At 39.8% G+C, this 27,708-nt stretch overlaps 1 protein-coding gene across 2 annotated transcripts; it reads right to left on the bottom strand.

Moving 5' to 3' along the window:
* Positions 1-376: 376 nt before the first annotated feature.
* On the bottom strand, positions 377-26,573 carry pi4kb (phosphatidylinositol 4-kinase, catalytic, beta). Of its 2 annotated transcripts, XM_062029844.1 has the most exons (13): positions 26,417-26,573; positions 22,689-23,307; positions 15,897-16,256; positions 11,849-11,914; positions 11,270-11,497; positions 8,895-9,122; positions 5,941-6,047; positions 5,754-5,858; positions 5,555-5,678; positions 5,224-5,489; positions 3,287-3,419; positions 3,086-3,206; positions 377-1,010 (listed from the first exon to the last, which is right to left on the bottom strand). In XM_062029844.1, exons 2-13 carry the CDS (start codon positions 23,271-23,273, stop codon positions 829-831), a joined length of 2,505 nt encoding a protein of 834 aa, XP_061885828.1. In that variant the 5' UTR covers positions 23,274-23,307; positions 26,417-26,573; the 3' UTR covers positions 377-828. The 2 variants fall into 2 exon arrangements, with proteins under 2 accessions (XP_061885828.1, XP_061885829.1); XM_062029845.1 differs by lacking the exon at positions 11,849-11,914 and having other exon boundaries at positions 382-1,010.
* Between the last annotated feature and the right edge of the window lie 1,135 nt (positions 26,574-27,708).

The following is a 27,708-nucleotide window of genomic DNA, read 5'->3' as shown; positions in this document are numbered from 1 at the left end:
TATTACATAAAGTATTGACAGCCTTTGCTCAATACTTGGCTGACGCACCTTTGGCAGAATTTAACCGACGCTTCTCATCCAACCTGATGGGAGCTCGAGAGGTGCTGCAAAGAGGAATGAAAGAAACTGCCCAAAGATAAGTGTGCCAAGGTTGTGGCATCATATTCAAAAAGACTTGAGGCTGTAATTGCTGCCAAAGATGCATCAACAAAGTATTGAGCAAAAGCTGGGAATACTTATGTACATGTCATTTATTTTTATTTTTATAAATTAGCAAAATTTTTCATAAAAAAGATCTTTTCACTCTGTCATTATGGGGTATTGTGTGTAGAATTTTGAGGACAACAATTTTTTTCTTCTATTTTGGAATAAAGCTGTGACAACAAAAAGTGAAGGAATACTTTGCTCTTAAAAACAGTAATACATAAAAAGAAAAAAAAAGAAAAAACGCTTTAAAATGTGTTTTAGTATTGACACACTTTTATTTTGGTGGTCTCTTGGGGGACTGTGGTGCATTTGTTCTGAAAAGCCATGACTCATCGCATATAAAAATGGGCGGAGCGGACATTGAGGGAAAGCAGTGATTGGATGCAACACACACAAATCAAAAGGTGTGGCTCGACAGGACAGTTCTGAAGCTCCGCCCACTTGCCGCCAACACATCAGGAATGTTTCCTTCCTTTGACGTTTTATTTTGAAAAGTCTCCTTTTCACAAAGACCTGAGAATGCGATCATCATCACGTGGGTAAGTGGAATGTTGTTCGTTTTGCGTACGCGTCTTTTTCAAAGTCAACACAGGGTTGGCGGGGAAGGGTGGGGGGGAGTGGTCACATGATGCCGTTGGCGATGTACTGGAAGCCGTCGTAGAGTTTGGTGGTCAGCGAGCGCATGGAGCCGTCCACCAGCTGCTCCACCAGAACCTGCAGCTGCTCCTCCGTCAGGCTCATGTGGAAACGCTCCTTCAGGCCCCGCATGGTGCTGGAGCCGTGGAAACATGGCATCTGCGAGCCTTGAGGGTCAAAGGTCACACCTGTTACTCAGCGTCGTTTTCTATACAGAACACCGCCTTTCCTTTTTTTTGTCTCCGAGGGCTGATTCCATTCTTGGGGTAACGACTTGATTCTCGATTCAAAATCAATACTTGTTAATAACATTGGGTGCCAGTTCAATGATCAACTACATTCCTCCATGAAATAAACAGCTCTGATACATTTCTATATTACTTAAAAGAAAACTGGTCTTGTTTAAAAAAATAAATAAATAAATAAATAAATAAATCTACCAAAATATTTAATAAAGTGGTTAGACAGGACAGATAAAAAAAATTATATCTAAAAAATTGTTTTAATATTTTTTATAATAATAAACTATTAAAATAATTAATCACAATTCTTCATAGTTAACTTAAAATCAATCGCGATATCACAGATAGAAATAGTTTGTCATCATTATTAGGTGTACCGTAGACAGATCATTTTAAAATTGTATTACTGACGGACAATTACATTATTTTCCAGACTATATGGTGCACTTAAAATCTTTTTTTTCCTCAAAACTCGACATTACGCCTTATAAACCGGTGCGCCTAAATGTAAGGAATAAGTTTGGTTGAGCTTAACCACCTCGAAGCTATTTTATTTGGTACATGGTGTAATGATAAGTGTGACCAGGAGATGGCAGTCAAACATAAGAGATACGTGTAGGCTGCACCATTTGATGTGCTTCAACATAAGAGTAATATTATGGTGTGTGTATAAGGTAAGACATATTATCTGGCGTTTTGTTTCGCAATATTATGCAAAAGGAACTTTTCTTACCTTCTGGTACCTAATGATCTGTATTTGGGATCTGCATAAGTCCTGAAAAATTGCACGCGTCCGCCTTTGTAGTCCGTGCCGACACCGTAGTCGATAAGCTTCTTATTTTTCCTCTATCTTCTTGTTATGTGGCATTCATTCTCCGCTGTTGCCATTTGTAATATAAAGTAGTGTAAGGTTCTTGCTTATATCTGTCAGTAAACTCGCCATGAAAGCGCTAAAACATACCGGTGTAGTGAGTTTACATTATTCACCCAAGGAACTTTAGATATTAGAGTTCCGGTCGGATGGTTTTTCACGGGACACATTTCCAGTGTTGTTTCCGGATGAGGAGATGCTGCTCCGTTATTGATTGAAGTAAAGTCTGAATGTCATTAAAACAGTTAGCTCCATCTTTTAACACTTCTTCCACTCCCGTCCTTGCACGCTACAACAAAGATGACGGAGAGAAGACGCTGCTGAAGGTGACCCACGTAAATAAGAGCGCCCACAAAACGGCACATTCGGAAGAGACTGTCAGAAAGCGACTTGAAGATGATCTGTAAAACATAATCCATGCAACATTTTGACCAAATAACCACCATTACATGTTATGTAGACCACAAGGAAGTGTTTTCCATTTACAAAAAAATATTAATACTATGACTCCTTTAATGCGCCCTATAATCCGGTGCGCCTTATACATGAAAAAAGATAAAAAATAGACCATTCAATCGGCAGTGCGCCTTATAATCCGGTGCGCCCTATGGTCTGGAAAATACGTTTAATTTGTTTTAATGAAATGTGTATTAAACATTATGCTTTTTTAAACAGTTCATCACAAAGGATAGACACACTTTTAATTAGAAATTAAAACAAATCTGGTGTCTTGTCAAATATATTTTCTAAAAAAAAAAATACAGTTTTATAAATTCACCAAAACGTCATCGTAGAGTTAATGAGTGTTTAGCTGATTGGAGAGCTAGCTTGCGCAGCTAGTTTGATCATCCCGTTTTACTGCCGTGTTACAGACACCATTTGGAAACAATTAAGGTATGTAAATAAACATTTACTAAATATTTCTGTAAACTCATTTCACAACGTATATATCTGCGGCTTATAGTCCCGTGCGACTGACATATGGAAACTATTTTTCTTCTGAAATTTAGTGGGTGTGGCTTATACACCGCTGCACTCTATAGTCCGGAAAATACGGTATTTGCAATGATAAGGGTCAACTTGACACAGGTGTGTTGTTAGCATTGCTAGTATGTGATTAGCGTGGCACCTTGTTGCATGATCTCCACGATCTGCAGCACGCGGTCCATGTGCTTCCTGGCGGAAATGAGTCCTTGCAGCATCAGCATTTTGTAGTAGTTAAACATGTCTCCGTCTGGACCGCCCATTACCTGACACACACACACACAAACACACATGCAGTGAATGCGAGGCCTCTACTGCGACACAGAAAAACTGCAAGTTAACTCACGGCCACAAACTCCTCGGTAAGTTTGAAGGCAGACGTTTCAAAGCCGAGGTTTTTAGGCGAGCTGGACAGGATGAAGCCGAAGTCGATGTGGATGATGTGACCCTGAGCGTCCATCAGGATGTTTCCGTTGTGTCTGAAGGGACGTGACAGGGACAGTTTCAGACCACAACGTAGACTAGGGCTGTGCCATTTTGAGAAAAAATAAAAAAATTCTCTCCAAAATTGTGATTGTGATCCGATTTGGGATTTTTTTCAAATTTTTTTGGTACTTTACGAAACTTCTCGCGAGTGAGTCGCACAGGCTCTCTGTGTGTGCTTCCTCTGTGTGCAAAGCTGGCGTTCTCGGAAACAAAGATTGTGAATAACTGTGATCAATTGCATCTCAATTATTTTCTGTCACGCTCCACCTATGAAGAAAACATTTCACGCGCTCCCCCCACTATAATCCGTATCATTTGTCTAAAGAATTGTTATAAGTACACCATTGCATAACATTGTATCATTATTACCATTAAAGAGAACACAATAGATACATTTACCACAAAACATAATTTTAACATTGATTTTTAGTCTGTAACAAAAATTATTTCAAGTGCATCAATTTGGCTGAAGTTAAAATACATATATATATACAGTATATTAGGGATGTCCGATAATGGCTTTTTTGCTGATATCCGATATTCCGATATTGTCCAACTCTTAATTACTGATACCGATATCAACCGATACAGATATATACAGTCGTGGAATTAACACATTATTATGCCTAATTTGGACAACGAGGTCTGGTGAAGATAAGGTCCTTTTTAAAAAAATTAATAAAATAAAATAAAATAAATAAATTAAAAACATTTTCTTGAATGAAAAAAAGTAAAACCTTATTACAGAGAAACTAGTAATTAATGAAAATGAGTAAAATTAACTGTTAAAGGTTAGTACTATTAGTGGACCAGCAGCACGCACAATCATGTGTGCTTACGGACTGTATCCCTTGCAGACTGTATTGATCTATATTGATATATAATGTAGGAACCAGAATATTAATAACAGAAAGAAACAACCCTTTTGTGTGAATGAGTGTGAATGTGGGAGAGAGTTTTTTTGGGTTGGTGCACCCAATATCTAAGTTACATTTAAACCAGTGTGGGTGGCACTGGGAGCAGGTGGGTAAAGTGTCTTGCCCAAGGACACAACGGCAGTGACTAGGATGGCAGAAGCGGGGATCGAACCTGCAACCCTCAAGTTGCTGGCACGGCCGCTCTACCAACCGAGCTATACCGTCCCATGTATGTATATGTGTATACATATATATATACATATATATATATACATATACATATATATACATATATACATATATATATATATATATATATATATATATATATATATATATATATATACTTTGATACTGAAAAAAATTAACAAAATAAATAATAAATTCTAATTGATTAACATTGACCCAGAAGCACAATATATTAAAAACTTCAATTTATAAAACAAAAATCAATAAAACAATTGTGCTGCCTTTTTTAATTTTTTTAAATTAAAAATCAAAATGAGGAAGTCAGGATTAATGGCAACAATAAGCATGTTTTGCAGCGCACAGCTTTTCAAAGCATGATACTGATAAAGCATGTTCCCCGGGATCACACGCCCCCTTTGAGAAGGGCAGAGGTAAATCTACTGTTAAATAAACACGCTCAGGTGCTGAGAGCGAAGCACAGAGTGACACCTCTTTCTCCCTTTTTGAAGCGAAGAAACGCCAGGATCAGCAATTCTGATTGGCCAACACGTCTGTCACTCAAATGGTGGTGACGACGGGGGAAAAAGAAACAACATCCGCCTCTTGCGGTCACGTTATCGTAATAATTTGGATTAATCAAGCAGCTCTCACATGGACGCACGGGAACGAGGGCGAGGGGGAGCGGACTCACCTGTCCTTGACCTGCAGCAGGTAGCAGATGAGGCTGTAGCCCGCGCAGCTCTGCACAAAGTTCTTCTGGGCCGACAGGAAGGCCTCTGTGGTGGGGGCGCCGTGCTCCTGCAGGAAGTACTCGAGCAAAGACAGCTGGCTCTGCTTCTTCACCTGATGCAGCGACACGGCGTTCATCACCGGCTCGATCATGCCGCTGTCCGACGACAAGACCAGGATCTTGTAGGGCTTGATCCACAGCGGGACGCGCTCCGTCTCCCAGATGGACTGCGGCGGGAAGAAGACCACTTATCTGAGGGACGGGGGTCAGCGGACGGCGTCCCCCCACCTACCTTGAGCTGCTGCAGCACCTGGGAGGCGAGCAGCTCCTGGCGCAGGTCATCGCCGCATTTGACGATGATGGACAGCAAGCGCCAGGCGGGGAGGTGCCCGTAAGGAGAACCTTCCCTGATCCTCCTGCAGGGGGCACGGATCAAAGGTTACAAATGAAACAAAGCTACACCCGTAACGTCGGCTGAGGCAAACACCTACCGGACCTTCTCCTCCCAGGGCTCCTTGAGGGCCACGGCCGACGGGTCCTCCGGGTCACGCTTGAAAACGTTGGGGGTCTGCGCAAGCTGCTCTGACAGACGGCGCCTGAACACAACACGGGAGAAGACAGTAAACGTGATGAATTTATTGACAAGCAGAAGCTGCTAGAAAGGATCAAAAGGGCAACCTGATGTCTCCTGCGGCGATGAAGACGGGCTCTTTGCTCTCCAGGCTGGTGATGCTGTCCACTGAGAACTGACTGATGTTGTCACTGCTCGCATGAACCTCCGGCAACTGGGGCCAAAAAACATTTAAATCATTATTTTCCAGACTACTAGTGTTTACTTCAAGTGTCTACACTAAGAATGGTACTTCACATGGCTGTGACCACTTCAAGTGTCTGTTAGAACAGTGGAACATTATACATCTGCGGTTAATTCAAGTGTCTGCTAGAACAGTGGGACATTATATATATATATATGTGGTTAGTTCAAGTGTATGTTAAGACAGTGGGACATTTTATATCTGCTGTTAGTTCAAGTGTGTTAGAAAAGTGGGACACTATATATTTGTGGTTAGTTCAAGTGTATGTTGGAACAGTGGGACATTATATACATCTGTGGTTAGTTCAAGCGAATGTTGGAACAGTGGGACATTATATATATCTGCGGTCCGTTCAAGTGTCTGTTAAAACAGTGGGACATTATATATCTGCAGTTAGTTCAAGTGTCTGTTAAAACAGTGGGACATTATATATTTGCGATTCTTTCCAGTGTCTGTTAGAATGGTGGAACATTATATATATGTGACCAGTTCAAGTGTCTGTTGGAACAGTGGGACAATATAGATCTGTGGTTAGTTCAAGTGTCTGTTAGAAAAGTGGGACACTATATATCTGCGGTTAGTTCAAGTCTCTGTTGGAACGGTGGGACATTATATACAGTATCTGGGGTTAGTTCAAGTGTCTGTTAGAATGGTGGAAAATTATATATATGTGACTAATTCAAGTGTCTGTTGGGTCAGTGCGACATTAAATATCTGCGGTTAGATCAAGTGTCTGTTGGAACGGTGGGCCATTATATACAATATCTGGGGTTAGTTCAAGTGTCTGTTAGAATGGTGGAAAATTATATATATGTGACTAATTCAAGTGTCTGTTGGGTCAGTGGGACATTAAATATCTGCGGTTAGATCAAGTGTCTGTTGGAATGGTGGGACATTATATATATGTGACTAGTTCAAGTGTCTGTTGGAATAGTGGGACGTTATATATATGTGACTAATTCAAGTGTCTGTTGGGACAGAATGACATTAAATATCTGCGGTTAGGTCAAGTGTCTGTTGGAATGGTGGGACATTATATATATGTGACTAGTTCAAGTGTCTGTTGGAATAGTGAGACGTTATATATATGTGGTTAGTTCAAGTGTTTGTATCAACATGGGTTTCCCCTACATGTAACTGATCTTAGTGGCCCGCCACGGCAAAATACATGCCGGCACACCTTAAAAATTAGGGTTTTTAATGTGAAATTAATGTAATATAATGTATCAATGGATAAACAGTACAGGCCAAAAGTTTGGATACACCTTCTCATTCACAACACAACTGATGGTCCCAACCCCAACCGGGCGGTATAGCTCGGTTGGTAGAGTGGCCGTGCCATCAACCTGAGGGTTGCAGGTTCGATCCCCGCTTCCGCCATCCTAGTCACTGCCGTTGTGTCCTTGGGCAAGACACTTTAACCACCTGCTCTCAGTGCCACCCGCACTGGTTTAAATGTAACTTAGATATTGGGGTTTCACTATGTAAAGCGCTTTGAGTCGCTAGAGAAAAGCGCTATATAAATAGAATTCACTTCACTTCACTGCTCTCGGCATCATGATTTTGAGCAAAAAAGAGAAAGAAGAAAAAAAAAAAAAGGATAAAGCAAGAATTTCCACTAATCAACCCTAATAAGGCACATCTGTGAAGTGAAAACCATTTCAGGGGACTACCTCTTGAAGCTCATCGAGAGAATGCCAAGAGTGTGCAAAACAGTAATCAGAGCAAAGGGTGGCTATTTTGAAGAAACTACAATATCAAGCATGTTTTCAGTTATTTCACCTTTTTTTTGTTAAGTACATAACTCCACATGTGTTTATTCATAGTTTTGATGCCTTCAGTGACAATCTACAATGTAAATAGTCATGAAAATAAAGAAAACGCATTGAATGAGAAGGTGTGTCTAAACTTTTGGCCTCTATTGTCGATATCGCCTATTATTTTCGCACTATTGATAACACCAAAAAAGATGCTACATTTGTTGCTAGTCGTTCATGATAAGGCTACGTTCACACTGCATCATAGGATGTCCAATTTGTTTTTCGTCAAACCAGATCTTTTTATGTAATCGTTCACATTACAAAAAAAATGTGATGTCTCGCGTGAAGGCAGCCTGACAAGCATGCAGACATGACGTCATGGGGTCACACGTGCCGAAGTGTTTACAGAAGCAAACATGGCTCCAATTCTAGTCCGTCTTAGTCCTGGCGCATTTGTGGCGATTTCAAGGATTTTGTGCAAAATTAAAGTCTACATTTTCTGAACCGTAATTCTTGCGCGTAAAAGATTTAAGAAGGAAGAGGGCAAACAATATGGCTCTCGCAGCTTGTGGGACGTTTGCTCCGAGGAACGTGTGAGCAGTCGGAGACAGTAGAGGTGGAACATTGACACGAGTTCCTAAGACATTTTATTCTCGCCTATTTTCTGCTCATTTGTCAACTATTCATTTAGCAACCGTCTATTTTGGCGAATTATGGCGCTTATTAAACTACCTGATGGTTCAAACTGCAGCCGCTTTGAATCATCGCATATCATGCAAATTGTATGATGGTGTCATATTGACCACACCCCTAGCCACGCCCTCACCGCCACAGAATATTGTCAATGTTGGGGAAACCCTGTCTACGGTTAGTTCATGTGTCTTTTGGAACAGTTGGACATCATCAAATTAATGTTGATAATTGTAATATATTTTATGTCCCCTATACAAAAAATAAATGTTCCGGTCTTCTTGAACACTTTTTGAAATGCTAACATGAAAACAGCATTTCTTAGGTCAGGTCAATGTCGGTGAGGCGATGACGTCGCATGACCCACCTCCACCCGAAGCTCGATGATGTCGTCCACAGACCACGCCTCGTCGTCGTTATCGTAGTTTGGAACGGTGGAGAAGCTGCCGGCTCGCTGCTCCGTCGTCATGCCGCAGTCCGGCAGGTTCTCCACGGAGCGCGTGCTCCTGATGCGGTTCTCGGGGATACGCATGGGCACGCTGGACGACTCGAAGCTGTCGCACTCTAGAACCTCCACGTAGATGAGGTAGGGCGCCTGCGGGGACAGAGATCACGTGATGCGGGCCAAAGCGGTTCTGGGGTGTGTGTGTGTGTGTGTGTGTGTGTGTGTGTGTGTGTGTGTGTGTGTGTGTGTGTCTACAGAGACCTGTGTGAAGTTGGCTCCCCCACCTTGTCCAAATCTCCCCAAAATTGTCCCATTCATTTGTGCTACAAAATTTGTTTTGTGCCATTACAGTTTTTTAAGTTAACATTTTATGGTTTTATGTTAGCAACGTTGTTCATGTGGTATTAATCATATCTACACACAACTATGGAAAAATCTACCCAAAATTGTCCCATTCATTTGTGCTAAAAACATTTTGTGCCGTTAAGATTTTTTAGTCAATGTTTTATAATTTTGTGGTTAGTTCAAGTGTATGTTGGCTGTAATTAGCTGTAATTAAGGTGTTAATAATCATAATTACACCCCAACTTTGTCAACATATCCCCAAACCAGTCCCAATTGTTAGTGCTGCATAAAATGTTGGTCTAACTGTTATAGTTTTTATGTTATTAATGTGTTGTGGTGTTTGTTACTAACGTGTAATTAACATCTTAAAAAAATAATAGTTAAACCCCCAACTATGTCAAAATCACCCCAAACTTTTTCGTTGTTTGTGTTGCAACATGCTTTTGTCTCACAATTATAGTTTTTAAGCTATTAACGTTTCAATATTCATAACCAGCCCCCCATTGTCAAAACCTCCCCTAACCTGTCTCAACTGTGCTACAAAAATTGTTGGTCTATCATAGTTGTATGTTATCAACGTGTAATTAACATGTTAATTATATCGAGACAACTACATAAAATTATCTTGTCCCATTCATTTTTGATATGTTTGTGCTACATACATTTTTGGTCCATCATAATTTTGTTATTAACGTGTAAATATAACTAGACACAACTACTGTATGTAAAAATCTCCCAAAACTTGTCCCATTTGTTTGTGCTGCGAAAAATGTAGGTCCAACTTTTATACTTTTTATGTTAATAAAACGTTTGGAATGATTTGGACTAGATGGGGCAGTCACTACCCAATCGGTCCACTTATGCGCAAAGACTAAATCACTCCGTCATTGTTCGTTCACACCGTCGTCATGATTTTTTTTTTTTAAATACCTATGTATATAACTACTAAAATATGACATATTTTTTTTAAATACCTATGTATATAACTACTAAAATATGACATACAAAACAAAACCACCATTATTTTAGAATACAATATTTATTTTGAAACCGTACAGAAACCTGAACGATGTGCTAAGCAGCCTTAAAAGTCAAAATATACATCTTTTTTTTACTACTTTATTTATCTAATACATAAATTCACAACACTGGCAATTTAAATTTCTACTTTTTGTTAGGCTGCAAATAAACATTTGAGTGCCTCATTTAGAAGATACTTAAAAGATAAATTATGCGATTGAAGTCAGTGGCGACCCCGTGTGTCATTCATTGCAATGACAGAAGATAAAAAGTGGTTGTATTTGGGGTGATAACACTCCAGATTTTTTGAAAATCTAACTCTAGTTCATTTTTATATTATTTTTCTCTTTTACTATTGTATAATCTATTTTTTTTAATATATAAATAATAATAAACCATTGTTAAAACATTCAAATATCACAGCACGTGACGTCAGACGCTCCGTCGTAAAATATTTCTCAGAATATTTAAATAAATATCAAGAATGTATTAATTAATAAAACAATATTTCCATCCATCCATGAATCCATATTCTACCGCTTGTCCCTCTCTGGGTCGCGGGAAAATAATATTTACAAGATAAATAAAACATTTATCAGAATATTTAAATAATGTATTATTATATTAATATACATAATACAATATTTATCAGGATATCTAAATAAATAATAAGCTATTAATAATTAATCAAATATTTAGAAAATATTTAAATATGTACCAGAATATTTAAATAAATAACTTATTAATAATTAGTAAAATATTAATCGGAATATTTTAATAAATAATAATGTATTAATAACATGTATAAATATGAATGATACTAATATTAATAAATACATATTTATTGATGGAACAGTTTTCCCGCATGCGTGGTCGGGTAACGATAGGGGCGACCAACATCACATAGGTTCAAAAGAGGGCGTCGGCCTCACCTTGTCTTTGGAGTTGAGCACCACGGCCTGCGTATGCGGCACGCGGACCACGTGATGCTCAAAGGCGGCGGTGGGCAGCCACACTCGCGCTGGCAGCTTGTGGTTGAGCAGCGACAGCTCCGAGATCAAGCGCTGCGTCTTCTGCTCTTTGGTGGGCAAGGTGGCCAGACGCTTGCCGATGCCCATCAGCGACTTGATGAACTCCCTCTGGGGGACCAGACGCACCGGCTGCGGGCCCACAGCCCTCGTTAGTACGGAAACGCTTTTAACTGAACACCACAAGAGTCAAGCAGTGACGATTAGGACAAAGATGGCGTTGAATGAGAATTATAAACCCAGGCACCAACATGACTTGATCAATCAACCAATCATCAATTATCACTTCATTAGCGAGTGGGGATCAGCGGACAGTAGGAGGAACCCACTCCATTGTGTGGCCGCGATGCAAAGCAATCGAACAATGAAGCATCAGGCCGTCACCTCCATCGATAGCAAGCAGAAAGAAGCAGCACCAAAGCACACATCCTCATCTTCATTTCCCACAATGCAACCCGCCAGCCAGCAAAGACCTCAACTTACGGCGTTGCTCGCAAAAACAACGGCGATGCTCGCAAAACCAACAAAGGCCGAGGAGGAGCTTCTGTCCTGAGGGTCAGAGGTCAGAGGTGAGAGAAGTGGATGTGGACTAAAAGATGAAGCACGCCATCACAACGTGTTGTTGAACTAATCACTTCCTGCTTGCTGATTGGGCAGTGTGCAGGTCATGTGATGCTCTAGAAAAGGTGCGGAGCAATGACTTCCTTGAGGGAGGTGTAGGACTGCTGCACACAACATGTCAGCAATACCACCATTTGATGTTTTCATCGTTTGCCTTAGCTTTAAATAGGAACTGCACTTTTTTTTTTTATTTTGTCCATCATTCACAGTACTTATGTGGAACAAGAACACGTTTTTCTTCTTCTTTTTTTTAATGCATTCTAAATCGTCAATAAACGTTAGCAAAAGTCAGCTAACAATGGAGTCAATGGGTGTCACTCTATTCCTATAAAGCGCTCTAAAAAAACATCCAAAAATCTCCATTAACATTTTATATACACAGTGTAAGTATATATGTATTGTAGTAACATTCCTAATAACATGTAATATTTACGCATTTTGATCATTTGAAGCATACGGCAGCGTTTTAATTAGCTTTTCCCTTCAACAACAGTACTACTAATGACAGACTTCATGAGACAACAAACATAATAAAACAAGCACTTACTGTACAATGTCTGCTCTCACGGGGATGTTTATATCTTCCCGTTTACATTAAGAATTAATCATAATCCTAACAAAGAATTTTTTTTAAAAAGGGGGCGCAAACGAGCATCTTTCCGGGTCTAAGATGGATGTCAAAGTTGACCAACTTGTGGGTTTATGTCCACAACCTTCTACTATCCAGGTGAGAGGCATGATTTATAATCTAGAATTAACTTTCACCAAGTCAGGGGCGATGTAGCAGCTCAATACGTCAATATAGCAGCATGAGCTAGTTAGCTCTCTGTGATCACGGCGCCACTAAAAATAGTTTGTCTGTGTTAGCGCTTATAATAACAACGTCGCTAATACTTGGTTAATATTCATGTCACAAGATGTAATTGGTGTATTGCTGGCGCTTTTTGGATGTTTTTTAGAGGGCTTTAAATGGCCGGAATAGTTTACTTCCTTTAGTTGCATTGATAGCCCCCTCATGCTTGCCGTATTTTATGACTCAAAATGCATAAAAAAAGAAAAACATATGTCTTCTTGTCTTACGTAAGGATTGTGAATGATGGGTAAAATAAAATAAAAAAAGTGCAGTTCTCCTTTAAAAGTGTGTGTGTGTGTGTGTGTGTGTGTTGGAAAGAAATGACTACCAAAACTCCACAAGAACAGAAAAAAGTTTTTACTTACACCCAACAATTCCCCCCCCCAAACATTTTTTTTTTTATTTCTTTAACTAATATTCCATCCAGCGTGATCCAGACATGTGCCTTCAGGGCACAAGTAATTCACACTCTACAAGGACAGGTGGTGCTGCTGAGTCATTTTAAGGCCGTCAAAGCTACTGTTATTTGCGCATGGTGCCATCCGCCAAAAATAACAGAAGAAAAAGTAGCGGGGTGGCGGACATAGGAGAGGGGAAACTTACAACTTAACTTACAGGTTGAGCTTGTTTGGTGCAAGTATTTAACTTTTAGAAAAAAAAAATTGTACTTGCAAGTCATTTTTCAAATTAAAGAAAATCGTTTTACCTAAAAATATTTTTTTTTTTTGAAGAAAATTGTTTTGTTTTTTTACTTGCGAATCCTTTCTTTAATTGAAAAAAAATTGCTTTACTTGCGAATCTTTTTTTTTATTGAAGAAAAATTGTTTACTTGGGAATCCCTTTTTAATTGAAAAAAGTATTTATACTTGTGGAATTTTTAATTGAAGAAAATTGTTTTTATACTTGCGAATCTTCTTTTTTGTTGAAGAAAATGTTTTTTTCTTACTTGACAATCTTTTTTTTTTAAATGAAGAGAATTGTTTTTTTTCTTTCAAATGTTATTTTTTTTAATTGAAGGAATTAGTTTTTTACTTGCCAATCTTTTTTTACTTGCAGAAAATTGTTTATACTTGCAATTATTTTTTACTTTAAATGTTTTTTTTACTTGCCAATCTTTTTTTACTTGCAGAAAATTGTTTATACTTGCAATTTTTTTTTTACTTTAAATGTTTTTTTTACTTGCAACTAATTTTTTTAATTGTAGAAAAAATTGTTTTCATACTTGCAAATTGTTTTTTTAATTGAAGAAAAACGTTTTTATATTTGCAAATCGCTTTTTATTTGACAAAAAATTGTTTATACTTGCGAATCATTTTTTTAATGAAAGAAAATTGTCTTTATACAAGTAAAAAAATGTTTTATTTGATTAAACATTGTTTATATACTTACAAATAATTGTTTTATTGAACAACATGTTTTTTTTACTTGCAAATTTTTTATAATCACAGAAATTTGTTTTTTATTCTTGCAAATAGTTTTTTAATTGTAGAAAAAAAATTGTTTTTTTCCTTGCAAATCGTATTTTTAAATTGTAGAATTTTTTTTTTACTTGCAAATCATTTTTTTACTGTAGAAAATAGTTGTTATACTTCCGAATCTGTATTTTTTAGTTGAATACTTTTTTTTTACTTGACAATCGTTTTTTTAATTAAAGAGAATTGTTTTTTTTTCTTGCAAATTGTTTTTTTAATTGAAGGAATTAATTTTTTACATGCAAATCTTTATTTGGGGAAAATTGTTCTGTTTTTTTACTTGCAAATCTTTTTTAATTTGAGAAAATAGTTAACTTGCCAATCTTTTTTACTTGCAGAAAATTGTTAGTACTTGCGATTTTTTTAAATGTAGAAAATTGTTTTTTTACTTGCAACTAATTTTTTAATTGATAAAAAAATGTCATACTTGCGAATCGTTTTTTTAATTGAAGAAAATTGTTTTTATACTTGCAAATCTTTTATTTGATGAAAAGTTTTTATACTTACTAATCATTTTTTTAATTGGAGAATTTTTTTTTTTATACTTGCAAGTCGTTTTTTATTTGATGAAAGTTTTCAAACTTGCAAAAAAAAATTCACTTGCAGAAAATAGTTTTTTGTACTTGCAAATTGTTTTATAATTGTAGAAAAAGGGTTTTTTACTTGCAAATCTTTTTTTTTTTTAATTGTAGAAACATTGTTTTTTTACTTCCAAATCTTTTTTTTCAAATTGTAGAAAAATTGCTTATACTTGCAAATCGTTTTTTTTTTGTAGAAAAAAAATGTTCATACTTGCGAATCGTTTTTTATTGAAGAGAATTGTTTTTTTACTTGCAAATATTTTTTTTTAGTTGAAGAAAAACATTTTTTTACTTGACAATCATTTTTTTAATTGAAGAGAATAGTTTTTTTAAATGAAGGAATTAGTTCTTAACTGGCAAATCTTTTTAATTGGAAAACATTTTTTGTTTTTTTTTTACTTGCGAATCGTTTTTTATTGCAGAAGATTGTTTTTACTTGCAATTTTTTTAACTGTAGAAAACATTTTTTTTACTTGCAACTAATTTTTTAATTGAAGAAAAAACTATTTTCATACTTGTGAATTGTTTTTTTATTTGATTAAAGTTTTTATACTTACGAATAATTTTTTACTTGATGAAAATAATTTTTTATACTTGCAAATTGTTTTTAATTGTACAAAAATCGTTTTTACTTGCAAATCATTTTTTTAACTGTAGAAAAAATGTTTTTACTTGCAAATCATTTATTTGATTAAAACATATTTATACTTGCAAATCGTTTTTTTATGGAAGAAAATTGTTTTTATACTTGCAAATCGTTTTTTATTTGATGAAAATTTGTTTTTATAATTGCAAATGTTTTTTATTTGATTAAAAATTGTTTTTGTACTTGCGAATCGTTTTTTAAGTTGACGAAAATATTTTTTTAACTTGCAAATTGTTTTTTAATTGAAGAAATTATTTTGTTTACGTGCTAATCATTGGGCGTTAGTAGAATTTTTTTTTGTGTGTTTGAATTGGAGTCTTGGCAGTAATTTCCCTCCGTGTGTGTGTGCGCGTGTCACCTCGTCGTGGCTGCTCTCCACTTTGGGGTTGCTGGCCGTCCTCTTCAGGTTGCTGCTCAGGCTGACACTGACCGTGGCGTCCGACTTGGAGCGTTGATGCGTGCGTTTCGAGGGCGACAGGCTGTGCTCGCTCCCCAGGGCTGTGGCAGGGGGTGCCACGGGACAGAAGGGCGTCAGCACCAGAGGGTCGCGGCGGGCCCGGGCACCGCCGGCGGGTTTGAGTTCGTCCGACAGAATGAGCTTGCGCAGCTTGGTGCCTCGGGAGTGGCGCTGCGTTGAGATGTGCATGTCGGATGAGTAGGCGCCCAGCAGCCAAGCGCACTGGAGGCTGAACGAGATGCTCTGTCTGCAGCGGTACACCTGCAAGACAGCACGCAGGGTAAACTGACTGCCTGGCTCTGTGTGTACAGCGCTTAGGGATGGGTACTGGTCACATATGAACCGATACAATGGCCATTCCCGGTACCTGGGAATCGATACCAATACCAAACGGTGCTAATGCGGTACTTTCGTGTGTGTTAATAAATGCTAATTGCTTGATAATAAAGTTATAATTTTAATGTAACATTTATGATAACTGTGCTATGCCGTTGTCTTGTTTTCTTATTACATTTGAGTCTCATTTGCAACTTTTTCAATGAAGCCGAATGTGTTATGTTGCGCCCTACAAAGTGTTTGTACTGTAAATATTGTACTTATTAAACACCAGCTGTTTGATTGTAACATCCATCTTAGTTGTAGTTTCTATTACCAAATTTGGAAGTGTTGAAAGGCCTACTGAAACCCACTACTACCGACCACGCAGTCTGATAGATTATATATCAATGATGAAATCTTAACATTGCAACACATGCCAATACGGCCGGGTTAACTTATAAAGTGACATTTAAAATTTCCTGGGAAATATCCGGCTGAAACGTCGCGGTATGATGACGTATGCGCGTGACGAAGTCAGAGTAACGGAAGTTATGGTACCCCGTAGAATCCTATACAAAAAGCTCTGTTTTCATTTCATAATTCCACAGTATTCTGGACATCTTTTGCAATTTGTTTAATGAACAATGAAGGCTGCAAAGAAGACAGTTGTAGGTGGGATTGGTGTATTAGCAGCGGACTACAGCAACACAACCAGGAGGACTTTGTTGGAGCGCTAGCCGCGCTAGCCGCCAACCTCACCTTGACTTCCTACGTCTCCGGGCCGCCAAACGCATCGGGTGAAGTCCTTCGTCCTTCTGCCGATCGCTGGAACGCAGGTGAGCACGGGTGTTGATGAGCAGATGAGGGCTGGCTGGCGTAGGTGGAGAGCTAATGTTTTTAGCATAGCTCTGTGCGGTCCGGTTGCTAAGTTAGCTTCAATGGCGTCGTTAGCACAGCATTGTTAACCTTCGCCAGCCTGGAAAGCATTAACCGTGTATTTACATGTCCACGGTTTAATAGTATTGTTGATTTTCTATCTATCCTTCCAGTCAGGGGTTTATTTTTTTTGTTTCTATATGCAGTTAAAGCACGATGCTATCACGTTAGCTCGTAGCTAAAGCATTTCGCCGATGTATTGTCGTGGAGATAAAAGGCACTGAATGTCCATTTCGCGTTCTCGACTCTCATTTTCAAGAGGATATAGTATCCGAGGTGGTTTAAAATACAAATCCGTGATCCACAATAGAAAAAGGAGAGAGTGTGGAATCCAATGAGCCAGCTTGTACCTAAGTTACGGTCAGAGCGAAAAAAGATACGTCCATCACTGCCTCTCAAGTCCTTCACTGTAACGTTCCTCATCAATGGCAAGATGGCGGCGCATGGGTATGCTGCGGCTATGCTAACGCTCTTGGGAGTGTAGAGCGATTTAACAAAAAACACCCGTCATTTCTGTCAATTTCATGGCTGGCTCAAAGCGTGAACACTCTGTGATCACATACGACGACAGACAATTCTGGATGTGGATGGATCGGGTCGTTATAGACTGAAAGATGCATGTACGGTGGACCTCCTCGCTAGCATGGGAATACTTCGTGGGCTACATCGAGCGGCCTTTGTAGCAGCGGAGTCAAGTGCTAGCGGTGACCGCCAATGGAGACGATATAAGCGGTGCGAGCGGAAGCAGAAGCGGGGATGCCGAGCTGGGCTAACAACAAAGAGAAAAGCTAACCAAAGAAGCGTGGAGTCTCCGGGTAAGAAGCCATTTAAACTAGAACTAGCCGGCATCAGGCTGGATAATCCCTGCACACATAGCAATTCTCTTAGAATAAAACACAACTCACATAATGTTTTTTCTTTTGTGACCGTGTCAGAGGCAGACATACATTGTACTGAGGTAGCTAACTATGATGCGTTCAGTTTATCGCAACATCAAGCAAACAATCTGAATATCCCCGTCGTATCAATTCCTAGATATGGTCGAAACTATTTAAAGTGCAATACGCATAATAAACGCAACATTATTAATATTGCTACTTCGGATAATTTCAACAAACAATCCTCAAAACAGCCCACTACCTATAATATGGGCTTTTTAAACATAAGATCGTTATCTTCCAAAACGTTATTAGTTAATGAAGTCATTAGAGACAACAAACTTGACGTCGTTGTTCTCGCAGAGACCTGGCTCAAACCAGACGATTTTTTTGCGCTAAATGAGGCATCTCCTCCTAACTATACCAATACACATGTTGCCCGACCTCTTAAAAGGGGAGGGGGTGTCGCACTAATATACAATGAAAACTATAATCTTACACCTAACCTAAATAATAAATATAACTCGTTTGAGGTGCTCACTTTGAGGTTTGTCACACCGCTGCCTCTCCACCTGGCTGTTATCTACCGCCCCCCTGGGCCCTATTCGGACTTCATCAGTGAATTCTCAGAGTTTGTTGCTGATCTAGTGACGCACGCCGACAATATAATCATAATGGGGGACTTTAATATCCATATGAATACCCCATCGGACCCTCCATGCGTGGCGCTCCAGACTACAATTGATAGCTGTGGTCTTACACAAATAATAAATGAACCCACGCATCGCAACGGTAATACGATAGATCTAGTGCTTGTCAGGGGTGTCACCACCTCTAAAGTTACGATACTCCCGTACACTAAAGTAATGTCCGATCATTACCTTATAAAATTCGAAGTTCTGACTCATTGTCAACAAACTAATAATAATAATAATAACTACTATAGCAGCCGCAACATTAAGGCTGCCACAACGACGACTCTTACTGACCGACTGCCTTCGGTAATGGCACCATTCCCAAATTATGTGGGCTCTATTGATAACCTCACTAACAACTTTAATGACGCCCTGCGCGACACCATTGATATTGTAGCACCGCTAAAGCTAAAAAGGGCCCCTAAAAGGCGTACCCCATGGTTTACAGAAGAAACTAAAGCCCAGAAATTATCATGTAGAAAGCTGGAACGCAAATGGCGTGCGACTAAACTTGAGGTTTTCCATCAAGCATGGTGTGATAGTTTAATAACTTATAAACGCATGCTTACCTCAGCTAAAGCTAAATATTACTCAAATCTCATCCACCTCAACAAAAATGATCCTAAATTTCTGTTTAGTACAGTAGCATCGCTAACCCAACAAGGGACTTCTCCCAGTAGCTCCACCCACTCAGCAGATGACTTCATGAATTTCTTTAATAAGAAAATTGAAGTCATTAGAAAAGAGATTAAAGACAATGCATCTCAGCTACAACTGGGTTCTATTAACACAGATACGACTGTATATACGACGGATACCGCCCTCCAAAATAGTTTCTCTCTCTTTGATGAAATAACATTGGAGGAATTGTCAAAATGTGTAAATGGGACAAAACAAACAACATGTTTACTTGACCCAATTCCTGGGAAACTTATCAAGGAGCTTTTTGTATTACTAGGTCCATCAGTGTTAAATATTATAAACTTATCACTTTCCTTTGGCACTGTTCCCCTAGCATTCAAAAAAGCGGTTATTCATCCTCTACTCAAAAGACCTAACCTCGATCCTGATCTCCTGGTAAACTACCGGCCGGTGTCCCACCTTCCGTTTATCTCGAAAATCCTCGAAAAAATTGTAGCACAGCAGCTAAATGAACACTTAGCGTCTAACAATCTCTGTGAACCTTTTCAGTCCGGTTTCAGGGCAAATCACTCTACGGAGACAGCCCTCGCAAAAATGACTAATGATCTATTGCTAACGATGGATTCTGATGCTTCATCTATGTTGCTGCTTCTTGATCTTAGCGCCGCTTTCGATAGTGTTGATCATAATATTTTATTAGAGCGTATCAAAACGCGTATTGAGATGACAGACTTAGCCTTGTCTTGGTTTAACTCTTATCTTACTGACAGGATGCAGTGCGTCTCCCATAACAATGTGACCTTGGACTATGTTAAGGTAACGTGCGGAGTTCCCCAGGGTTCGGTTCTTGGCCCTGCACTCTTTAGTATTTACATGCTGCCGCTAGGTGACATCATACGCAAATACGGTGTTAGCTTTCACTGTTATGCTGATGACACCCAACTCTACATGCCCCTAAAGCTGATCAACACGCCGGATTGTAGTCAGCTGGAAGCGTGTCTTAATGAAATTAAACAATGGATGTCCGCTAACTTTTTGCAACTCAACGCTAAGAAAACGGAAATGCTGATTATCGGTCCTGCTCAACACCGACATCTATTTAATAATACCACCTTAACATTTGACAACCAAACAATTAAACAAGGTGACTCTGTAAAGAATCTGGGTATTATCTTCGACCCAACTCTCTCGTTTGAGTCGCACATTAAGAGTGTTACTAAAACGGCCTTCTTTCATCTCCGTAATATCGCTAAAATTCGTCCCATTTTGTCCACAAGCGATGCTGAGATCATTATCCATGCGTTCGTTACATCTCGTCTCGATTACTGTAACGTTTTATTTTCGGGACTCCCTATGTCTAGCATTAAAAGATTACAGATGTTACAAAATGCGGCTGCTAGACTTTTGACAAAAACAAGAAAGTTTGATCATATTACGCCTATACTGGCTCACTTGCACTGGCTTCCTGTGCACCTAAGATGCGACTTTAAGGTTTTACTACTTACGTATAAAATACTACACGGTCAAGCTCCTGCCTATCTTGCCGATTGTATTGTACCATATGTCCCGGCAAGAAATCTGCGTTCAAAGAACTCCGGCTTATTAGTGATTCCCAGAGCCCAAAAAAAGTCTGCGGGCTATAGAGCGTTTTCTATTCGGGCTCCAATACTATGGAATGCCCTCCCGGTAAAAGTTAGAGATGCTACCTCAGTAGAAGCATTTAAGTCTCATCTTAAAACTCATTTGTATACTCTAGCCTTTAAATAGACTCCCTTTTTAGACCAGTTGATCTGCCGTTTCTTTTCTTTTCTTTTCTACTCTGCTCCCAACCCGGGGTGGACCGCTAGCCTGTCCATCAGATGGGGACATCTCTACGCTGCTGACCCGTCTCCACTCGGGATGGTTCCTGCTGGCCCCACTATGGACTGGACTTTCGCTGATGTGTTGGACTTTCACAATATTATGTCAGACCCACTCGACATCCATTGCTTTCGGTCTCCCCTAGAGGGGGGGGGGGGTTACCCACATATGCGGTCCTCTCCAAGGTTTCTCATAGTCATTCACATTGACGTCCCACTGGGGTGAGTTTTCCTTGCCCGTATGTGGGCTCTGTACCGAGGATGTCGTTGTGGCTTGTACAGCCCTTTGAGACACTTGTGATTTAGGGCTATATAAATAAACATTGATTGATTGATTGATCTACGAATCTTTCATCCTCGCTCAAATTAATGGGGTAATCATCACTTTCTCGGTCCGAATCTCTCTCGCTCCATTGTAAACAATGGGGAATTGTGAGGAATACTAGCTCCTGTGACGTCACGCTACTTCCGGTACAGGCAAGGCTTTTTTTTATCAGCGAGCAAAAGTTGCGAACTTTATCGTCGATTTTCTCTAAATAAATAAATGATAAATGGGTTATACTTGTATAGCGCTTTTCTACCTTCAAGGTACTCAAAGCGCTTTGACAGTATTTCCACATTTACCCATTCACACACACATTCACACACTGATGGCGGGAGCTGCCATGCAAGGCGCTAACCAGCAGCCATCAGAGGCAAAGGGTGAAGTGTCTTGCCCAAGGACACAACGGACGTGACTAGGAAGGTAGAAGGTGGGAAATGAACCCCAGTAACCAGCAACACTCCGATTGCTGGCACAGCCACTCTATCAACTTCGCCACGCCGTCCCTACTAAATCCTTTCAGCAAAAATATGGCAATATCGCGAAATGATCAAGTATGACACATAGAATGGATCTGCTATTCCCGTTTAAATAAAAAAAAATCATTTCAGTAGGCCTTTGAAATCACCATGTAAAATTGCTAATGCTAATAGTAGCCTGTCTATAGCAAATCCTATGTAAATTAGCATCAAGCCAGCGCATTTTGAAAAAGTGGAGCCTTACTTTACATTGGAGCCTTTTCTTCTAGGCATACTTGCTTTGTCGGTGTTGAAAATTGCAACATTATTTCGAGAGAGTTAGACTAAGTCTGCCCTCAGTGCTGTTTGACTGATTGTTTACATGAGCCCGTGTTAACCTGCAACCGTGTGTGACGAGTCTGCAACGTCACATGCAACAAAGGTATGGTAATATGGCATCGTTTGATTTTTTTTTACGTGAATCGATACCCGGTAGTACAGACGGAATTCGGTCGGTGCCTATAAAAGCACAGAATTCGGTACCCATCACTAACAGCGCTTGCTCCGCGCCAACGCCACACCCACCACATAAGGCTTGATGGCGTCGCCCACGTGCTCGTCCATGTGCACGTACATATTGAGGAGTTGCGGCAGGTAGAAGTCGACGTCTTCATGAGGAAAGCTGAACAGGCGGTTTCCGATGTAGGCCTGGACTCCGGGTTCCTTGGAGTTGTGCAGGTAGGATATCGCCATGGAGACATCAAATAGCTTGGACTCAAAGAGGCGGAGCAGCCATGACTGCTTAGATGGGTTGTGCCTATAGCGGCGCCGTGCGCTTTTCGTGTCGTCGTCCACCTCCTCTTTTAGCTTTGCCGCCGGTACGGCGTTTTTTTCCGGGCCCGACCCCTCCCTGTTGGGACCGGTCTCCCCATGGTGCAGCTTGAGCTTGTGCAGGACTTCCTTGCACGCCTGATCGGCCACATCCGCGTCGATGACCAGGCCCGCCTCGCCCGCGCCCTCGCTGATGATGTCCAGCGGGGGGGTGCCCGCCTGGTGGGGGCTGGAGGACGGGGTGGAGGGGAGCGACGGGGAGGGGGTGGAGCAGAGAGAGAGGGGTGGGCTGTTGTGTCTGGAGGGGGTGGGGGAGGGCTCCAACTTTTTTTCTTCCATCAAGAGCGCTGGGAGACTCCGCCCACCTCCACTGCTGCAAAGTGAGGGGATAAAAATCAGTTAAATCAGTAAAAATAAGTTCTTTTTACACTTTTAGCTCAGCCAAGGAACCTCTTACAGAGAATAAGACAAAGCAGAAACGATCTGTGATGCACATTAGCAACTCTGTTGCTATATTTAGCGAGTAGAAGTACTAGGGCTGGACGATTATGGCAAAAATTATAATCACGATTATTTTGAGATTCTAATCACGATCAATTATACGTTTATTCATTAATTATAAAACACAAGTATTTATTGTACCACCAAAAGAAGATGGATTGATGGATAAGTTTTAGCATTTTTATCAGCCTATTTTATTACAAATGACATAACACTACCAACATATCCAAAGAACATTAATACCAATAGTGTTTGTTTTGTAATTGTCCAACAGCAAAATAGTTATTTATTATCATATTTATATTTTTTATATACTGGGAGGTTATAGAACACCGTAGTTCTTTTTTCGAATGTTCTGCAATATTTCATACTGGAATTTAAATTCTGTGCAAATATGTTGGAGCAGAGTCATCTTAAATACTTGACCGGTTTTCAATAAAGTAGTGCTTTTAAAAGTACAAGGCTTCGTTTTTTCCCCGTTTTTATCGTGGTTAGGTCTAGTCAATTAACCAAACGATAAATTAAATTGAAGTGGGTAATTTCTCCAGCGTCGATAAATTGACACGCACATGCGCGTTTGTTTACAGGCTGCAACAGCATCCACTCTATGCATCGGTTTCAGCAGTTTGTCAAATAAAGTATTGAGAATCGTGAAAATGCATCGGTATCAACTACTGAAATGCTGGTATCATGACAACCCTATTTATACAGTGTTAGAAAATAAATATAATGCACAATACTGATTAGCAGTGGCGGGCCGTGCGTTTCCCACCTAGGCTTTCAGTGATCTCTGACTTCAATGATTACCTCTCAAAATACCATAATTGATGTCACCACATGACCATTGCTGGAGAAATACTATACAGAAACACATTTACACCCTACTGGGCATTGACACACATCAACAGTAGACAAAACGGGTTATTTTCTGGCGCATTTAAAAATAAATTATAACGCATCAGCAATTAAAACATATACCCTAAATGTATCTGTTGGCTTATGGAACTTTCGGTCAACAAAGTTTGATTCAAAGTACACACTTCTCAAAGATATATCTACTGCCCTGACCACATGATGGCGACAAATACACATGTAACAATGTCTGGCCTTGTGGTTAGAGTGAGATCGGTAGGTCGTGAGTCATACCAAAGACGATAAAAATGGGACACATTGCCTCCCTGCTTGGCACTCAGCATCACGGGTTGGAATTGGGGGTTAAATCACCAAAATGATTACAGAGCGCGGCCACCGCTGCTGCTCACTGCTCCCCTCACCTCCCAGGGGGTGAACAAGGGGATGGGTCAAATGCAGAGGTTAATTTCACCACACCTAGTGTGTGTGTGTGTGTGTGTGTGTGAGACAATCATTGGTACTTTAAATTTAATTAAATGACAAGCATAACAAAAAAGAGTTTACAACATTTAGCTGAAACAGAACATCTGTCAACAACATGTGATCTGATTGGCTATTGCAACTGTCTCTCAACTCTATGTGTTCTCAAATTCATCCGCTAACGGTCCCGGTGAGTATCTAATCACAGGACGGGTAAATGTCACGTTCAACTTAGACTTAGACTTAGACAAACTTTAATGATCCACAAGGGAAATTGTTCCACACAGTAGCTCAGTTACAAATGATGGAAAAGATGGAAAGGACAATGCAGGTATAAAATAGACTAAAAGCAATATAAAATATAACATATATACGTAATATTTACATCATATATGTACAGTATATGATATATACTGATATATTATATTATATGTTTATATCATATATATACAATATATAACAAATACCATGTACAATATTACAGTATATGAATGAATGAATGAATGAATGAATGATCTTTATTGTCATTGTGCATGTACAGGTACAGGTCCAACGAAATTTAGATTGCTGTATGTAACAGCTGCAGCATAAAATAAGAGTAAATCCAGCAGAAAATATACATTATAAACAAAGAGAAGCAGCTAACATAGAAGGTGTCAGGTAATAGACAGATATCATCTATTGCTGTATGGCGAGTGATTATACAGCTGGATGGAGTGCAGAATGAAGGAGTTCTTGAATCGAACGTGAGGCCATCTAGAAGGCCTTACTGACAACAACTCGTGATCTGATTGGCTATCGCAACTGTCTATCAACTGTATGTCCCCGTTCGCTTACAGTGCACAGACGCCCGCATTGTTGATTCGGAAGGCCCCGGGCAGATTTCGTACAGCATGGCAACATAAGCTATCTTAATTCTGATTGGATACAAACTAAAACTAAAAACAACAAACACTGGAACGTGCATAATATGACATGAAAATAATATGAATAATTTTATATATTTAAGGAAAGTAAATTAAAACATGTTTTTATTTTTAATCCTAATCATGATTTCTGGTTACGATAGGCCAGCAGTGACGGCACACCACAGCTGATTAGCATGAACGCATCACGTCTTTACGTCCCTTTCAGCTCTACGGCGCCCCCCTGAGGACATTAATATTTCACGCACAACCTTGCTGTAATTGATCCCCGTTTCCACCAATGTAGTTGCATTATTTAACTTGAGTTTATGCAACATGGACAGGTCAACTTAAGTGTATCTAATAACGCAGTGACGGAGTCTGCCAACACAAAGTGCGACTGTGACGCTTAATTAATCCCCGGTGTTAGCTTAGCACAGTTTAATCAAATGTCAGCACTACACTATTAATGTGTTTACATGAACGTGAACTGAGTGAGGCACAGACATTGATTTCAACACACAACACGTCAAGCAGTAAAAATGTTGTATTTACTTCGTTGTTTCTACATTAAAACGGATACTTTGACGAGCGGCTAGCCGGCTAGCTACAAGCTGGCCTGCGTAGAATTTAGCTCAGTTAGCATTAGCATACTCGCATTACCAACTGTTGCTACCAACTCAACCGACACGCTAAGGTGAAGGCTGGTGTACCTCGACATGTTTACAGGCAAAACGGGCCTACCTTGTTCAATTCCAGCGGGGTTTAAATACGGCGTCAGGTCAACTTTATGTCCCCATTGATGCTCCCTGTCGAGCTGCATCGCCACTCTGGTTAACAACCACCGCAGGGGGGCAACAGCGCTTTATGCACATCATTACCTTTGGCCAGCGCGCGTATCTCGCCGCCATCTTGGTCCGGGCAAGAAGGATATCTCATAGCCGATTGTATTGTACCATATGTCCCGGCCAGAAATCTGCGTTCAAAGAACTCCGGCTTATTAGTGATTCCCAGAGCCCAAAAAAAGTCTGCGGGCTATAGAGCGTTTTCTATTCGGGCTCCAGTACTATGGAATGCCCTCCCGGTAACAGTTAGAGATGCTACCTCAGTAGAAGCATTTAAGTCCCATCTTAAAACTCATTTGTATACTCTAGCCTTTAAATAGACCCCCTTTTTAGACCAGTTGATCTGCTGTTTCTTTTCTTTTCTGCCCCCCTCTACCTTGTGGAAGGGGGGACACAGGTCCGGTGGCCATGGATGAAGTGCTGGCTGTCCAGAGTCAGGACCCGGGGTGGACCGCTCGCCTGTGCATCGGTTGGGGACATCTCTGCGCTGCTGACCCGTCTCCGCTCGAGATGGTCTCCTGCTGGCCCCACTATGGACTGGACTCTCACTATTATGTTAGATCCACTATGGTATGGACTTTCACAATATTATGCTAGACCCACTCGACGTCCTTTGCATCCGGTCTCCCCTAGAGGGGGGTGGGGGGGTCACCCACATCTGCGGTCCTCTCCAAGGTTTTTCATAGTCATTCTCATTGACATCCCACTGGGTTGTGAGTTTTTCCTTGCCCTTATGTGGGATCTGAACCAAGGATGTCGTTGTGGCTTGTGCAGCCCTTTGAGACACTTGTGATTTAGGGCTATATAAATAAACATTGATTGATAGTGTCATATGTTGAATTGGATTGACTGGAGCTAATAGATTGCCTTCTCTTTGTTGTTTTAATTGGTTTTAACCTTTTTGTCATATTCTTTTTTATATTGGTTTTATATTTATTTTGTTTTTAAGTCAGTCATTGGTTTTTGATTGATTGATTGAGACTTTTATTAGTAGGTTGCACAGTAAAGTACATATTCCGTACAATTGACCACTAAATGGTAACACCCGAATAAGTTTTTCAACTTGTTTAAGTCGGGGTCCACTTAAATTGATTCATGATACAGATATATACTATCATATATACTATCATCATAATACAGTCATCACACAAGATAATCACATTGAATTATTTACATTATTTACAATCAGGG

The sequence above is a fragment of the Entelurus aequoreus genome, linkage group LG20 (genome assembly GCF_033978785.1).
Source record: "Entelurus aequoreus isolate RoL-2023_Sb linkage group LG20, RoL_Eaeq_v1.1, whole genome shotgun sequence".
Classification (NCBI taxonomy): Eukaryota; Metazoa; Chordata; class Actinopteri; order Syngnathiformes; family Syngnathidae; genus Entelurus; species Entelurus aequoreus.
This window is presented reverse-complemented; position numbering and strand designations above follow the sequence as displayed.